The 17,804-nt window shown below is 43.0% G+C and overlaps 1 protein-coding gene across 4 annotated transcripts in view; it reads left to right on the forward strand.

The window, feature by feature from the left end:
* The window catches only part of RNF157 (ring finger protein 157), a 78,902-nt gene that overhangs the window by 18,734 nt on the left and 42,364 nt on the right, over positions 1 to 17,804 (forward strand). For all 4 annotated transcript variants that reach the window (XR_011999516.1, XM_072746610.1, XM_072746608.1 and 1 more), the window contains exon 2: positions 1,895 to 2,013. Coding sequence is in view for 3 of the 4 variants with exons in the window: in XM_072746610.1 (XP_072602711.1) it covers positions 1,895 to 2,013 (119 nt within the window). In the remaining variant the exon portion in view is untranslated. The remainder of the gene's footprint in view (positions 1 to 1,894; positions 2,014 to 17,804) is intronic.

Consider the following 17,804-nt stretch of genomic DNA (forward strand, 5'->3'; position numbering starts at 1 on the left):
GGTTCAACAGTAAGTGACTTAAATTATTTGAGATGGCTGCTTCTACTTAAGGCAACTCAGCACCTCCCCCCTCTATAAATTATGCACTTGGAAAATAGGGCTTGCAAGTGCTTGACATAAATAATTGATAATTAAGCTTTCCTAAATGATGAATTTCACTGTTGTATCACTGCAGATGGCTGATGTTTGTATTTTTTTCAGTTTTGGTGGGTAACTTTCCTGAGTGATTGATTTAGGCTGCTTTTACTCTCAAATAATGTTTTCCTACTTGTTGTTTAAAGAATTGCCTCACTTTGTGGTGAGTGATTTTATCCACATTGCTTTGTGTAATAAGTGTTTCTAGACTAAAGCTCCATGTGGAGAAACCCAAAGATGAATATTTGGTTCAGTTTTTGTTAGAATATTCTTTGTCTTCCTTCCTATGGCTTCTTCACAGGCTGAAAGTGCTGAATCTCATTGTTTTTAGTTTGCTGTAAACCTTTAACAAAAGTTGAAATTGGAGGGGCGCCTGGGTGGCTCAGTCAGTGAAATGTCTGCCTTCAGCTCAGGTCATGATCTCAGGGTCCTGGGATCAAGTGGGATCTAGCCCTGCATCAGGCTCCCTGCTTAGTAGGGAGTCAGCTTCTCTCTCTCCCCCTGTCCTCCCCCTGCTTCTGCTCTTTCTTAAATAAATAAAATCTTACTTTAAAAGTTTAAATTGGTTTAGAAAATTTATCTATACCCTTGCTGTGTGACAGATGAGGACAAAGCCTCACACTGTTTCATAAATTCTTTATGTTAATCCAGGAATTGGGGTATGTGAGGAGAGACTTGGGGGAAGGCATGTTGTGGTTTAAATCCTTCCCTTCGGATGGCTTACCTTCCTGGGAGTATTAGATTATAGAATTTGGGTTAAGAGGCATTCGTCTAGTCATCTAGGTTGGAAAGTATTCCCAGATGGAATTTGCAGCATTACCTAAGCCTCCCATGGTGACTTATCAGTGTCGTCACTTCCTGGCACAGTTCCTTGTCTGTCTGGAGAGCGCAGATGGGGATTCTGACCCCTGACTGCTGATCGCCTCTGGTTATTGTGGTGTTAAAAATATCCCTGCCTCCTGGCTAGCCAAGGTGGGGGGCTAAGAGCGCCTGCCATGACCAATGTCCCTGGAACCCTGGCCATTCACAGTTAGTGAATTTGAGCCTTAGAGTGTGTGCATGTGTGCATGTGTGTGTACACACATGTGTGCATGCACGTGTATCTTTTCATAGCACTAAACTATTGCCCTGTTAAACTCCACAGTCTGTGTTGTAGGTAAAGCATAGGACACCTGTATTGTTTAAATTCTTATTTTCCTGTTAACAATCATTTTGAAGCAAATATGAAAAAGGAAGAGCCTTCATTGTAGAGAGTTATGGAGGTATGTATGTAGTGGTAGACAGGTACCGAGACTTCTGTGTATAGGGATGAGCTGGCTTAGGAATATCTAGGCAAAGAAATGTATGTGTGTGTATACAGGCTGATACCTATAGTTAAGATTTCTGAATGTACAGAGGATAGAAAGTGACCACTTAAAGTTTAAGGGAAAAAATCAGGAACAAAATACATGTATATGTTCATTAATGTGCATCATGGGGCCTTCTGGTCTTTTGGTTGATGGTATTATAGACAGATCATGATAAGGATTCAATCAATAATGTTAAAAGGAAAATTGATCTATTTATGTTGGGTATCTTGAGTTCTCACTGCTATGATTTTGTTTCATTTATGCCACGGTCCCAAATCAAGAGAAAATTCTCTTGGGGTTAACAGTTATGCTAATTATTTGTTTGAAGAGTTAACTTTTTTGAGTCGACTTTTTTTACTTGGTTTAGTTTGACTGGTTTCTGTTTGATGTTTCTGTCTCTCCCTGTCCAGGAAGCTATTTTGCCAGCCACTTCATTATGGGAGGAGAGAAGTTTGACTCCACACACCCCGAAGGTTACCTATTTGGAGAGAACAGTGATCTGAACTTTCTGGGGAACAGACCAGTAGCGGTATGGTTATGACCTATTTGCTTCCATGTGGGGCTTCAGTGGCCAATTCAAACAGTCTTATAAAAATAAGTTTGTAATGAGTGGCTCAGCAGTGTCTGTAGCTTGGTGTGAGTGGGAGCCAGACCGCACACAGCCTCTTTGCTGGCGGTGGGTCTCTTGTCACTGGAGGCTGCCCCTGTGGAGAGGCTGCTGGAGTCTGCCTAAGGGCAAGGACATCTCACACTCTCCAGCTGTCCTAAAGATTCCTGTCTCTGCCTAAATGCCACCTCCACAGACAGCCCCCTCCCAGCTCAGCTAGCGCATCCTCACCTTGCTTTTGCTTTTTTTCTTCTTCATAGCACTTTTTTTTTTAAAAGATTTTATTTATTTATTCATGAGAGACACAGAGAGAGAGAGGGAGAGGGAGGCAGAGACACAGGCAGAGGGATAAGCAGGCTCCATGCAGGGAGTCTGATGTGGGACTTGATTCTGGGACTCCAGGATAATGCCCTGGGCCGAAGGCAGGCACTAAACCGCTGAGCCACCCAGGGATCCCCTTCTTCATAGTACTTAACACTATATAGGCTTTTATTTCTATTTTGCCTTCTGTTTATTATCTGCCCTCTCTTTTATTTTATTTTTTATTTTTTATTTTATTTTTTTATTTTTTGCCCTCTCTTTTAGAATGGAAATTTCACGACAGGGACAGTTTTTACTGTTGCATCCCAGCACCTAGAACAAAGCCTGGTACATACTGACAAGCCCTTAAAAGATTTGTTGAATGAATGATTGATAAGTTTTCCCTTGATATCTGAATTGATATTAGACTATGTCTCTGTTCACTCAACTCATTCTATAAATTTTTATGGAGCATCTTCTCTGCACCCAGCTTGAGGCTTTGGAAGAATGGCTGTCATATGGCTGCTGTGTGCTAAGGAAGGTCCTAGAGACTTTTCAGATATTATTCCTAATCTTTTTTTTTTTTTTTTTTAAATTCATGAGAGACACACAGAAAGAGAGAGAGAGAGAGAGAGAGAGAGAGAGAGAGGCAGAGACACAGGTAGAGGGAGAAGCAGGCTCCATGCAGGGAACCCAATGTAAGACTCGATCCTGGGACTCCAGGATTACGCCCTGAGCCAATGGCAGGCACTAAACCGCTGAACCACCCAGGGATCCCTTATTATTCCTAATCTTTATCAGAAACCACTGGACAGACTTATCATTCTTCTTCTTCTTCTTTTTTTTTTTTTTTAAACTTTTTAAAAAGTATGCTCCATGTCTAATGTGTGAGACTTGAACTCACTACCCTGAGATCAAGGGTAGAATGCCCTGGTATGAAGGAGGGCATTTGTGACAAGCACCAGGTGTTGTACATAAGTGGTGAATCATGAAATCCTATACCTGAAACTAATACTACACTGTATGTTAACTGGGATTTAAATTAAAAACTTGAAAAAAAGAGTCATGTGCTCTACCAACTGATCCAGCCAGGCACCCCGGAAGATTTATTATTAATTCCACTTTAAAAAAGGAGGACTGAGTTTCCAAGAAATAAATAATGACAATACTAGTGTTTGCAAAATGCATACTATGTTCCAGGCGCTGTTCAAAGTGTTTACCTAAAGTTTTCCCAAAGTCAAACAAGTAGGTCTGCCTGGCCACAGATCGATAACCTTTCCACTGCTTCTCACTTCTTCAACATGTCCTGCTATCCTCCAGAAACTCCTGGTTTAGTGGGGCAGGCAAAACATAGGAACAGGAAATGTCTGAACAGCAGTAGAGGTCTTTAGTTCTGATACTGTGAGGTTTGAGAGCGGGAGAGGAGGATGGCAAGCACGGATCGCTTGCACTGGTGTTGAGAAGAGGTGGAGGGTGTTGGAATGAGGCTATAGAGATGCCTGGGTTTTCACCAGCCGGGTGGGGAAGGGGCTTTCCAGGAAAGCAGTGCAGAGTACAGGCCTTAAAGCATTCCCAATGTTGTTGAATCAGCAAACACTCACTGGGCAACTGCTGTGTGCCAGGTACTGTGATAGGCGCTGGGGATACAAAGCTGAAATGAGCATGGTTTGTTCCTCTCTGGAATAAGGAAGCCAGGCTGGCGGGAGTGGATATTTTCTGATGGTGGAACAGGATTGGAAAGGTAGGTGGGGCCTCATGACCTCCAGAGGTTTTGGACTCCTTCCGTTAGGCCATGGGAAATAGTGAAGATTTTTAGGCAGATAAGTGACCTGAAGAAAAAAAAAAAAAATTTGTGTATGTGATTTTTCCGTCTTTTTCTTCCTTTGTATCTAGAGTAACCCCCTCCTCTAATTCACAATCCACAAGTGCTTTCACAATACCCTGTCCTTTCTGCTTCACATTAGCCATGCAGCTAATGCTCATCAAATGTCTGCTCTTTGTTTTTTTCTTTTGTTTTTTTTTTTTTTTTAAGATTTTATTTATTTATTCATGTTAGTCACACAGAGAGAGACAGAGAGGCAGAGACACAGGCAGAGGGAGAAGCAGGCTCCATGCAGGGAGCCCGACGCGGGATTCGATCCCGGGTCTCCAGGATCGCGCCCCAGGCCAAAGGCAGGCGCCAAACCGCTGCGCCACCCAGGGATCCCAATGTCTGCTCCTTGATTTAGTTACTGCTGCCTTAGTAGTTAGAGTAGAAGGATCTTTCTTTTTTGATAGAGCCAGTAAGAATTTTGCCTTCCTTGCTGGGAGTCAGCTCATGCTTGGATACGGCCCTTTCTTCTTATGGGGACTTGCCATTTGAATCAGTTACTTCCTGTTTCAGAATAGTTGTTTTTGTTTTTTAATTTTGAACTTTTTCAGGCATAAAGATTATTTAAACACAAAGAAAATGCTTCTCTGGGTTCATTTGGAGGTTTATGCTGCTGGCACACCTTCCCAGTTCAGTGGCCTTGTTGACCCTTCTCTGTGAGCCCGAGAAGGACTGAGCTCTTCCCGAAGCCCTGGAGAGCAGCCTTGACCTTACATTTGAGACTTTTTCCAAAGGAGCATCAACATTGGACTTTTTGTTGTTGTTTCTATGTAGTCATCGTTAAATATGCTTGATGTTGTACTGAGTAAATGTTTCCAAAAGACATCATAATTTCATGTTAAGGAAGCAAATCAGGGCAAAAAGACATCATAATTTCATGTTAAGAAAGAAAATCAGGGCAACTTCAGACAGGCAGCTAGAATTATAGTATACAGAACGAATGCGGCACATTTCCTTTTCTTTCCCCACACATTATCCCATAATGGTAACAGCTGACATTCATCGAACAGTTCCTATTTGCCAGACCTGATTGTTCTAAGCTCTACAGTGTTTTCTCCTCTTGTCCTCACATCCTGTGAGGAGTGTCCTTACCGGACAGATGAGGAACATGGGCACAAAGAATTTAAGCAGGGATCACCAAGCCCATAAGTGGGTGAATCAGGATTTGAACCTAGCAGTCCAGCTCTGGAGCCTGAAGTGCTCTGTTGTTTCTGCTAGTCACGCCATGTGTAGGCTCAGGAGCTCTGCCCACATCATGTCGGCAAGTCTGTCTGAGTCGGTCATCAAGTACAATTTGTGAGATGCAAGGAGAGATCTAAAAGTAGACCGAGTGGCAGGGACATGTTCTCTTGGAGTATCTCTTGAGAGAGCTGCTATTTGGTGTGTAATTCCATCTGCTGCTCTGACCTCTGTGTTTTGCTGTTACTGCACATCACACCTAGTTAGGGGACGGCCCAGAGATTGAAGAGGGACTTGGAGCGTGAGTTCTGAGGGATTGACTTCTACTCTCTAGTAACACGTCTCCTGGGTCAATAACCGGGCATCCAGTTGCAGAGAAAAGAGAACAGCCTTTTAAAGCCATTGAGCAGCTCTTCCTTCCAGAGAGAGTGAAGATGGGGAGTGAAAGATGTTGAAATACATTGTTATATAAAATATGAATACCACAGACTTCCTGGCTTATGGGATCTGTGGTGATTCCCGTCATTTCTGACTGACCAAACTAAAAAGTACCTGTAGGGGTGCCTGGGTGTGCAGGTGATTAAGCGTCTGGCTCAGGTCATGAGTTCAGGGTCCTAGGATGGAGCCCTGCATGGGGCTCCATGCTCAGTAGGGAGTCTGCTTGAGATTCCCTCTCTTCCTCTCCCTCTGTCCCTTCCCCCGCTAGCACTCTCTGTCTCTCAAATAAATAAATAAATAAATAAATAAATAAATAAATTTTTTTTTTTTTTAAAGTATCACCTGCAAATGTATCACTGGGCCTATAGTTTATACTGGAGCCCTGCTGATCTACCATTTAGGATAATCTGTCAAAATTAAGTTTAGTATCAAGCCCTAAGGGTCCGATTTAGAGAATGAGAGTGTGCATAAACATAGAAGGATGGTTGAAGAGAGGCCCAAGATTTCAGGTTTTGTTCACATCTTACCATTAAACTCTTTGCAACCTTGGCAAATCTATCATAAGGCTCTCAAATTACCCAGTGGTAAAGGGGGATAGTTTTGACTGTATAGGAATGTGATGATTGAAAAATACCTTGGAATTGCTGGATAAAAAGAAGCCCAGAGCAATGGTGGCTACTCTGCTACCCCCTCTGGTTGGTTATTTATACAGCTACTGACAGTTTTGGATGGAAAGAATATGCACTGATCTTTAAGTAACCGTCCTAAGTAGCAAAAAACAGGGCTTCTGAAGATCTTTCTGCTCTAATCCCTGTATCTAGAAGAGCTAAGATCACTGTGTTTGTGGTCCATGGACCGACCATCCTTCCCCTTCCTATGTGGTGGAAAGGCCGGTGCTGATTTTTTGCTCTTTTGCTGAGCTAGGGTTCCTTTTGTCAAGGTAAATTACTGTTAAAACTCTAAGTTATTTAGAGGCTCAGTGAACTGAGGATTGTCAGAGAATCAAGTGATACTTTGACTTTACCTGAGTTCAAATGTATCCTTTCACCTTCAGGAAAGTAGTTGAGTTTTAGGTGAGCCCCTGATACTCCATGTCATCTGAGCCCTTTTATTCACATGTATGCAGGGAGAGCAAGTTATTAAAGGAATTGACAGTATATCCATGTGTGAAGTACAGTTTTGCACATGTAGAGCTTTGAGTCAGTCATGGTGCCATTCATTCATTCAAGAAATATTTGTAAGTCATATACTATGCCAGCAACTGGGAGTGCAAATATGAAAAAGACCTGGCCCCTGCCCTGAGGAACTCCTGGTATGATGGGGTAGGCAGATTGCCCCTGACTGTGACATATTCTGGTAGGTTCTATGTGACTGTGTGAGAGACATGGCCAGGGTGCTCTGAGAGCAGAGAGGAGTGAGGAGGCTCTCCACCCAGGGCACTGGCTCTGAGAGATGACTCTTTGGGCAGGGTGAGCAGGATTTCCCAAGTGGATATCAGGAAGGTCATTAAGGCAGAATTAACAAGCAACATGAGGAAGTAACTAAGCTGCAGATGTACATGTTGGGTTTCCAGAAGGGTAAGTGAGGCTGTCAGGACTGGGTCATGAGCAATGTTGGCGGGAGATGAGGTTGGAAAGACAATTTGGGCCCATGTTTGAAGGGGCATAAGGATGGTACTGAGGAGTTTATGCTCTTCTTTATAAGGCAGTAAAGAAGGTCATCGTGATGAATTTGCCACTGACTAGCTTCATGGTGTTGGCTAATGTATTGATCATGAGTGAGCCTCAGTTTCCCCATATATAAAAATACCTATCTTGCAAATATATTTAAAAGATTCAAAAAATGACAGCTATTATGATTTGATTTCCTTTTCAGAAAGTTAATTCTTTAAATCTGTCTCACGGTGTAGAGAGTGAATTGGAAAGACAAAATAAAGGACCAGTTAGGTTGCGGTTTGTTTTAGTTAAGAAAGAACATACAAAGTGCCTGAGCTAGAATAGTGGATTCTGTGTGTGGGTTTTTTTTTTTTTTTAAGATTTATTTATTTATTCATTCAGAGAGAGCAAGAGAGAGGCAGAGACACAGGCAGAGGGAGAAGCAGGCTCCATGCAGGAAGCCTGATGTGGGACTCGATCCCAGGTCTCCAGGATCACACCCCGGGCTGCAGGCGGCGCTAAACCGCTGCACCACCAGGGCTACCCCCTGTGTGTGGGTTTTATCTGCAGTTTGGTTTGTGCTCTGGGCCCCAGTGTAATAAGATGGTAGGGCACAGCACAGGCACCCTGGCATATATTCCCTTAGTGCCTGTTTTGGTCTGCCCAGGCTGCTAAACCAAAATACCGTCAGCTAGGCGTCTAAACAACAGGTATTCATTGCTCAAAGTTCTGGAGGCTGGGAAGGCCAGGGTCACGGTGCTGGCAGATTTAGCTCTGGTGAGGGCCTTCTTGCAGGTGACCAGCTTCCTGCTATGTCCTCACATGCTGGAAAGAGAGTGCTGTCTCCCTCTTCATCTCCTTATAAGGGCACTAATCCCATCTTGAGAGGCCCACCATTATGACCTCATCTAACCCTAAGTACCTCCCCAAAGCCTCATCTCCAAATATAGTCCCATTGGGGGTTAGGCCTTCAACATAGGAATTTTTCAGGGGACATGAGAGAGTCCCTGGCAGGAACATGCCTCTTTTCCATGTGTATGGGGGTGCGCATTGAGTTATTTGCCTTTTGCATGCTATCATCTTTCCTTCTTCCTTCCTTTATAAATAAATTGTACTACAACTGTGTTTGGCATTTGGTTTGGCAGTATTTACATTTTTAGTTGTGCATGCCCTTCATGCCAAGCTATTTCATTTCTCTGAATCTCTGTGTAAAGGAGAAACACACTCCTTTGTATTCTGCTACAACATTGATTCACTTTTGACACCAGACGTGGGCCTTGCACACATCAGGCAGGAATTGTTAAATAAATTATAGTGTGTCTACACTAAGAACTGGTATTTAGCCAAAAATAAAGTAGATTTGTACCCACTGAGATGAAAATATACCCATAACCACATGGTTTGCTGAGAAAAGCAAGTTGTTATGTAGAATGTAGAATCTGATTCCATTTCTAATAAAAATAACAGTGTATCACAATATATGTATGTTTATGTATTTATATTTATAGGTGCATAAAATGTCAGAAAACCATTTCACCCTGTTACAGTAGTAACTCTTGGAGTATATCAGTGAGGGGAAGTACTTACTTCTGACTTTGTATTCTTCTATAGGAATATGAATTTGAATTTATATTTTTCCTGGTAAGCACATTCTTATTGTTAAAATGGAAGCATTAACATTTTCGGTAAAAATAGGAAAAGGGACTGATGCTGAGCAGGGGAGGAGACAGTTCTAGGAAAATACACGGAGTACAAAAGTTAAGGAAATTCACAAAATAATGGCTTAATTGTTTAGTGAACTACAGGAAGGGTGTGGCCTTGTGGAGAATAACAGATCAGAATGAGCATGGTGAGGATTGGAACCAGGTAGCTTCATCGCCCTGGTGCCAATGTGCAATGATTTACCTTTAGAAACATTAGATTCCATATGGATGTGGCCTGCTTTTTAATAACCTGAGAGTAAAAGAAAACCCAGACCATAAAACATCTAAACCAGGGAATGGATAATCCCATCTTTATATGGTTTAGGGCTTTACAGACAGTTTTACTTAAGGATTTTTAAAAATAGCTTCCTTATTAACACAGGTCTCCTGGCTTCTCCCCAGAGGGGACCACCCTGCTCAGCTCAATAAATGATCTTCTCAACCTTTTCCTCTGCTTGTAGGTTTTTAAAAAATTGTAACAAAATAACATGTACCATCATAACCATTTTAAGTGTACTGTTCAGTGGTGTTAAGTGTATTCAGGTTGTCGTGCAACCAATCTCCAGAACACTTCCCTTTAACACTGAAACTCTACCCATTGAACACTGAGACCCCATTGTCCTCTCCTCCCAGCCCCTGGCACCTGCCCTTTTACTTTCTGTCTCTATGAAATTGACTAGCTACCGCATGTTAGTGGAATCTTGTAGTGTTTGTCCTCTTGTGTCCGGGTTATTTCACTGAGCACAATATCTTCAAGGTTCATCCATGTCGTAGCAGGTGTCAGAACTTCCTAGCTTTCTTTTTTTTTAAGATTTTATTTATTTATTCATGACAGACACAGAGAGAGGAAGAGAGAGAGAGGCAGAGACACAGGCAGAGGGAGAAGCAGGCTCCATGCAGGAAGCCCAACATGGGACTCGATCCCAGGTCTCCAGGATCACACCCCGGGCTGAAGGCGGCGCTAAACAGCTGGGCCACTGGGGCTGCCCAGAACTTCCTAGCTTTTTAAGGCTGAATAATGTTCCACTGTGTGCATAGACCACATTTTGTTCATGCATCCATGCATCGATAGGCAGCTGGGTTGTTTCTACCTCTTGACTGTTGTAAATAGCACTGTTGAGAGCATGGGTGTTAGGCTCAGTGTTTAGGGCATATGTGGATGCCAGGGTCCTGCCAGGGATGAAATGACTCTCCAGTTTTAGAAAATTATGTAAACGAAATCATTGTAGGTCTTCAATCTTGAAATTTAACTGGTTTTTATGTTTTGGCCAAAAACGTATTCCATTTATATTACTTTTTATCCTTAACAAAGATGAAGAAATTATTTCAAATACCTTCTTTAGGGGAAGTTGCTTCCTCCCACATAGTGAGTAAATACTGAATATGTTAACAAACTATTTTGCAATGTGAAGATAATATAGTCCTGTTTTCAAATACCAAGAGAATATAATCTAATTGTAGATTTAATTCTAGTTGGAGTGGGGTTTTTTTTTTTTTGGTATGTTTGCTTGTTTGTTTAGTAAACTCTATGCCCAACGTGAGGCTTGAACTCAGGATCCTGAGATCAAGAGTCACACGCTCTACTGATGGGGCCAGCCACACACCCCTCAAGAGTTAGTTTCAGCTCTCTTGATTCCAGAGATAACAAGAAAAAAGCTGGTTACTTTTATATGGAGAGCAGGGTAGGGCTTCTTTCTTTCTTTCTTTCTTTCTTTCGAGGTAAATAAGAGCTTAAAATATGAGACTCAACAGTATGTGTAAAGTCAACTATACCTTTGGAAAATAAATTATAGCATAAAAAAACCAACTTTGGAAGCTAGTTGAGTTTAAGAATTTGCTACTTGGCTTTGAAAAGGGGATTTTTGTTCTTCTGTTCTGGGAATTTTCTGACCTGACACCTCTGTTTTACCGAGTTGGGTTTCTGTAGTAGGTCAGTCATCAGATAGACAGGAGTCCCATGGCTGTGGGAAGGCAGCAGTGTGATGGAGGCCAGCAAGCCATGTCAGTGAGTGCAGCTATGCTCCACCCTGATATCCCCAGTGACAAATACCTCAGGAAGGGTTGCTACCAGAGAAGTCAGATCCTTTGATATGGCTGTTCCTGCCATACCTGGTCCTTTTTTTTTTTTTTTAACTTTCATTTTTTAAAACCTCTCCTTTTAACTTACTTTCTATTGCTTTTCTTCTCACTTTTTTAAATTGTTAATTGTGAAATATTTATATGTAAGAATGTAAACCATTTATCTACAGTTTAAAGAAACTGTAAACAAACACCCTGTACCTGCCACCCAGATCAAGAAGTGGAACATGGCCAGCACCTTAGAAGTTTTCCCTGTGCTTGACCCTGATTGCATCTGTACTACTTTGTTAAATAACAGCTTTATGGAGATATAATTCACCATGAATTTCTCCATGGTAGAGTTACCTTCTTCCTCTTTGTCGTTAATAAGTATCTTGGGGAAGATAGTTTGAAACTATAGCTTAGATTTTTTTTTTTTTTTTTTTTTTTTATTTTTTATTTATTTATGATAGTCACAGAGAGAGAGAGAGAGGCAGAGACACAGGCAGAGGGAGAAGCAGGCTCCATACACCGGGAGCCCGACGTGGGATTCGATCCCGGTCTCCAGGATCGCGCCCTGGGCCAAAGGCAGGCGCCAAACCGCTGCGCCACCCAGGGATCCCAGATTTTTTTTTTTTAATGGTGAAAAGCATCAGCTAAGTTTGCTCCTTTCTTTAGCTAAATATGCTCCATTGGCCAAGTCTAGTGAAATAGGATGCTCCATATTAGATTTACTACATTGCTTTGAGATCGTGGTTTTCTTTCTGGTGTGTAAATTTCAGGGTATAGTTATATGGATAGAAGCTATGGAAAGGGAGGTGCCTGGGTGGCTCCATCAGTTAAGTGTCCAATCCTTGATTTCAGTTCAGGTCATGATCTCGGAGTCTGCTTGAGATTCTCTCTCTTCCTCTCCCTCTCTTTCTAAAATAAATAAATGAAATCTTGGGATGCCTGGGTGGTTCAGCCATTAAGCGTCTGCCTTCAGCTCAGGGCATGATCCTGGAATTCTGGGATCAATTCCCACATCGGGCTTCCTGCGAAGAGCCTGCTTCTATTCTCCCTCTGCCTGTGTCTCTGCCTTCTCTACGTGTCTCTCATGAATAAATAAATAAAATATTTTAAAACTAACTAACTAAATAAATAAACAAAATCTTAAAAAAAAAAAAGAAGCTGTAGAAAAGGGTTGCAGTGTAACCTGAAATGATGAGAGAGAGGAGAGAAATTCTCTGGAGAAGAAACTTTGCTGGAGATGAATGAGGAACAGGTGCAAGTTTTAGCAGCTGTTGGCCTCTGGTGGGTTACCTTCTCTGTATAAGAATTTCTTTTTAAAAGATTTTATTTATTTATTCATGAGAGAAACAGAGAGAGAGAGGCAGAGACACAGGCAGAGGGAGAAGCAGGCTCCATGCAGGAAGTCTGAACATGGGACTCGATCCCAGGTCTCCAGGATCATGCCCTGGGCTGAAGGCGGCACAAAACTGTTGAGCCACCTAGGCTGCCCCCTTCTCTGTATAAGAATTTCAAAATCAGTTTGGCTTATAAAAGAGAAAGAATTATAAAAGGAGAAGGAAGTACAGGAGGAGAAGGAGGAAATACTTTAATGTTCTTACCTTTAATTTGGCATTTGTGCTGGCTAAGTAGATAGTTTTCTTTACTAATCATTAGGCCAGGCCCACTGTGGATCTCCACCCCCCCCCCCATTACACAAATCGTTTATTGACTTAATCATTCCTTCATTCATTTGCCATTTAAAAAAAAAGACTTTATTTATTTATTTAACAGAGCACAAGCAGGGGGAACAGGAGAGAGAGAGGGAGAAATGAGCCCCTTGCAGAGCAGAGAGCTGGATGTAGGGCTTGATCCCAGGACTCTGAGATCATGACCTGAGCTGAAGCCAGACACTTAACCAACTGAGCCACCTAGGCGCCCCTCATTTACCATTTTTTAAAAAAGATTTATTTATTTTGAGAGCAAAAGAACACCAGCAGGAGGAGCAGAGGGAGAGGGAGAGAGAACCCCAAGCAGACTCCACGCTGAGTGCTGAGCCTGACATAGAGCTCAAACTCATGCCCCTGAGATCAGGACCTGAGTGGAAAACAAAAGTCTCACACCCAACTGACTGTGCCACTCAGGCACCCCTCATTTACCATTTTATTGAACACCTGTGATAGTTCAGGGTAATGTTAAACATTAGAAATACAAAGACAGATAAAATGCAGTCCCTGAACTTAGGAACTTCTCCAATAGCCAGGAGGCATGAACGTGTGGAGGAGGGGCTGAGCAGCAAAGGCACACAGGCATCTAAACTAAGTGAGGGGGAAAAAATAAATAAAATAAATAAATAAATAAATAAATAAATAGATAGATAAATAAAATAAACTAGGTGAGGTCTGCTCCCAATGATTCCATCTAACTAAAGCATAGCATCCAGAAGGCTGTGGAGTCAGGCCTATGGAGGGACCTTGTGTACCTTCCTGCAGGCTTTGGACTTTTCTCCTGTAGACATGGGGAACCACTAGTCGGTTTTAGACTAGGAGTCCTATAATACACATTTTGAGAGATTGCTCAGACGGTAGTACAGAGGATGCCTTTAGAGGGTCATAAGGACAGAGAACCAGTAGTCCATATGAGATTCAATGGAAGTCTGATCTCAGGTTGCAATGGGAATGAAAAAGATGGCCCTGACTCATGGGACAGGATTTATGTTGGTAACCAGTATGAGCAACAGAGTCTAGGCTTTGGTAATCAGACGATCTTACAGGCCCCCTCAAAGGACATGGTCAGCTGGTGGGTTTTCCTGTTCTGTGTGGCAGATCCATCCTAGCGTACTGGCTCCTTTAAGCCCTTTGATCATTTCTTCCAACAACTGCTGTGTCAGTTCTGGAATCTGTTAGTGCGGTCCGTTGATTTTTCTAACAGGCCACTTTCCCCAGCACCTGTTAGACCCAGGACCCTTGCCAAGGTGTTAGTTCTGTGTCACGAGAGTATGTCCCCATACCAGCAGGCTCTCCCTCATCCAGCTTTATATTCCACACCCCATGAGCCGGCACCCTTGGACCACTCCCACATATGCTTCCAGTTCTAACCTGTGCCTGTTAGCCTGGGCCTGCATCTCTTTGGCATATAACCACCCCCCTCTCTCTTAGCAGGCCTAGCAGGCCCCAGGTGAATAATACTGAGATTTGACCCTAATTATGGTCTATGGCCAGGAGAGAAGATGGGGCAGCTCCCATATGGGGCAAGCATTGTCTTGTCTGAGACTGCTGTGTCATCTTCAAGCAAGGGGAATTCCCCAGTCTTCCAAGGAGAGGGAGGCAGCCACTTTGCAGGCCCAGGGAATCTGGGGTTCATGGTTCTCAAATGAATATACATAGACATCTCCTCAAGCCTTAGAGTCTGCTCTTTTCCCATCAGAGCCCTGACTTACCTGCGCTGAGAGCTCAGCCTTCTTTTCGGTTTAGCCACTGCTTAAAATTAGGTCCCATGCCTATAGGAAACGACTTTCTTTAAAATTTGCCACAGGAGGCCGGCTGACTGTCATACTTGGCTTTAAATTGTTGACTGCTGTATCTGAGACTGTTTTTTTCCCTTTTCAATGAATGGATGGCTCTTAATAACAGCCGCCCACTTGTACAGTTTTACTGTAGCCATTTCTCTTGTACTTCCTGTACCAGAGACAGTAAACCAACCAGCGCATCCCCTGCCATGTGTCGCACTACTACAATACGCCAGGGACCATCTGGGGTGGGGAGGGTCCTCATTGCCATCTGGCTGGTGCGTAACCTACCCCCAATTCCACCCGCAGAGTCCACGTCCTTAGGCAGCTCCTGATACCCGGTTCTCTAGAAACAAACCTGAGATGGAGATCTTTGTGAAAGCTGTTTATTGAAGGAAGGCTCTCCTGGGAATAGGGTAATAGTAGCCAGATGGGGCAGGGGAGCAAAACTGAACAACGACGTGGTTCTGGCAGAGGCTCCCTTCAGCCTGGTCCCTTGGGAAAGCTTTGGAGTACAAGTTGTACCACAGAGTCGCCCTGTCTCGAGGCAAGGGGCCTGGCCTTTTGTACGCCCTGCTCACATCTCACTGGCTGCTCACTGCCCTGTGGTGGTATGATGAAGGAGAAATCAGGGGCATTTTCTTGGATCAGGAGGCTCTGGTTCCTAATTCCTGGAGAAGGAGCAGCTATGGGCTGTTTGTGGCCAACATTCTCAGCAGCTGGAGAACGAGAACGAAGTAAGGGGGTGGAAGTGGGGTGTGAAAGCATCGCTACAGGATTCATTCCCACTTCTCTTGCCTTTTTTTTTTTCTCCTTGCTTTTTATTCAAATAGCACATCTTGGAGATTATTCTAGACCTATTTATATAGAACTGGCTTATCCTTTTTTTTTTTTTTTTGGTTAAGATTTTATCTATTTATTTATGTGAGAGAGACCACAGGCAGGAAGAGGGGCAGAGGGAGAGGGAGAAGCAGACTCCCCACTGAGCAGGGAGCCCGATGTGGGACTCAATAATCCCAGGACTCAGAGATCACAACCTGAGCCAAAGGCAGACGCTTAACCAACTGAGCAACCCAGGCATCCCTGGCTTGTCCTTTTTAAAAATTGTACTTATTAAAGTATAACAGATACATTGAAAGGTAATAAATCATACATGTACAATTGATTTTCACAAAGCAAACACACCTCTATGACCAGTGTCCAGATTGAGAACTAGAATATGGCCAGGCCCCACAGAAGCTCCCTTGATACCCCTTCCTATCACTACCTCTAACTCAGGGTAACTGCTTTCCTGTCTTCTCTCCAGATTTGATCTTTATATAAGTGGAACCATATATACTTGCCCATGTATGTCTGGTCCCTTTTACATAGAATATTTGTGAAATTTGCTTTATCTCATTACGTAGAATAGCCATGTATTCTATTGCATATGTGCTCCCCTTGGGAGCATACCACAGCTTATCCACTCTATGGTTTATGGCTTTTGGCATTCTGTTGCGTGGGGCTATTACAAACAGTGCTGCTGTGACCATCCTATTGCATGTATTTTGTGGAGCTTAAGCAGGCATCCCCATTCCAAGTATTCCTAGGATTGGCATTGCCATGGGATGGGAGTATGTCATAGATACTGCTGAACAGTATTCCTAAGCAGTTTCCTCCAGCCAGCATGGTTTAGCGTCCCAGCACCTAGTATTTTCCATCTTTTTCATTCTGGTGGTTTTTTTTTTTTTTTTCATTCTGGTGGTTGTGTAGAATTAATTTTCACTTTCCTAATGATTCCTGAGGCCAAGCACCTTTACATATGTTTGTTGGCCATTTGGATTCCTCCTTTGTGAAGTGTCAGGTCAAATCTTTTCTATTAGCTTATTTGGTTTTTCTTTCTTGGTAAGGAAATACTGAGAAAATAGGAGTCCTTTCTCAGATAAATATATTGCAAATGTCTTCTCCCAGTCTCTGCTTGCCTTTCACTATCTCTTTTTCTTCTAATTTGTGTATTTTATTGGGATATAATTGACATATAACGTTGTGTTAATTTAAGATATACAGTGTGTTGATATGATACATTTATGTGATTATATGTGTTTGTAGTCTTAGCTCACACCTCTATCCAGTCACATAGTGGAGAACCCTAACCCCAACCCAAGCCCATCATAGCTCTTGAGTGTTTCCTGCAGAATTCAGCAAAACGTCAGTATTTTGTGAGGCCCAAATAACTCAATGTGAGCTCAAGCCAGATCTGACAGGAAGAACATCCTATTGAAACTCAAGCCTTTTCACTTTTTAAAAAAACATTTTATTTATTTATTCATGAGAGACAGAGAGAGAGAGGCAGAGACATAGGTGAGGGAGAGGCAGGCTCCTCGCTGGGAGCCTGATCCTGGGATTCCAGGATCACACCCTGGGGCTGAAGGCAGACACTCAACCACTGAGCCACCCAGGTGTCTCAAGCTTTTTCACTTTTAACAGAATTTTCTTATTCATCCATATCCACTTCTAGCTACAGTAATTCGTATTTTCCTTTAACACCAGAAGTTCATCTAAACTGGGAGGAAATCTAGTTGTGTCTAGTGCTGTACAATCATGGAAGAAGAAACCAGGATGTTTTTATAAGGGGGTGGTTTAAAATGAGGCCTCTGGGCAGCCCGGGTGGCTCACCGGTTTAGCCCCTGCCTTCAGCCCAGGGCATGATCCCGGAGTCCCGAGATTGAGTCCTGCGTCGGGCTCCCTGCATGGAGGCTGCTTCTCCCTCTGCCTGTGTCTCTGCCTCTCTCTCTCTCTCTGTCTCTCATGAATAAATAAATAAAATCTTTAAAATGAGGCCTTTGTTTTCAGACTTAAAGAGCTGCTCCCCATCTCCCCAGAATGTGTCTTGTTTTCAGAAGAGGGTGTATGGGCATCTCAAGCTGCAGTGAATTTTGTTGCCCTTCGTGCGCCTCAAACCCTGGGCTCCCCTCTCTTCCTAATATACACGAGAGGCTCATGTGACAACTGAACACACAGTGTTGTGTCACACC

This window comes from Vulpes vulpes, chromosome 2, assembly GCF_048418805.1.
Source record: "Vulpes vulpes isolate BD-2025 chromosome 2, VulVul3, whole genome shotgun sequence".
In the NCBI taxonomy this organism is placed as follows: domain Eukaryota; kingdom Metazoa; phylum Chordata; class Mammalia; order Carnivora; family Canidae; genus Vulpes; species Vulpes vulpes.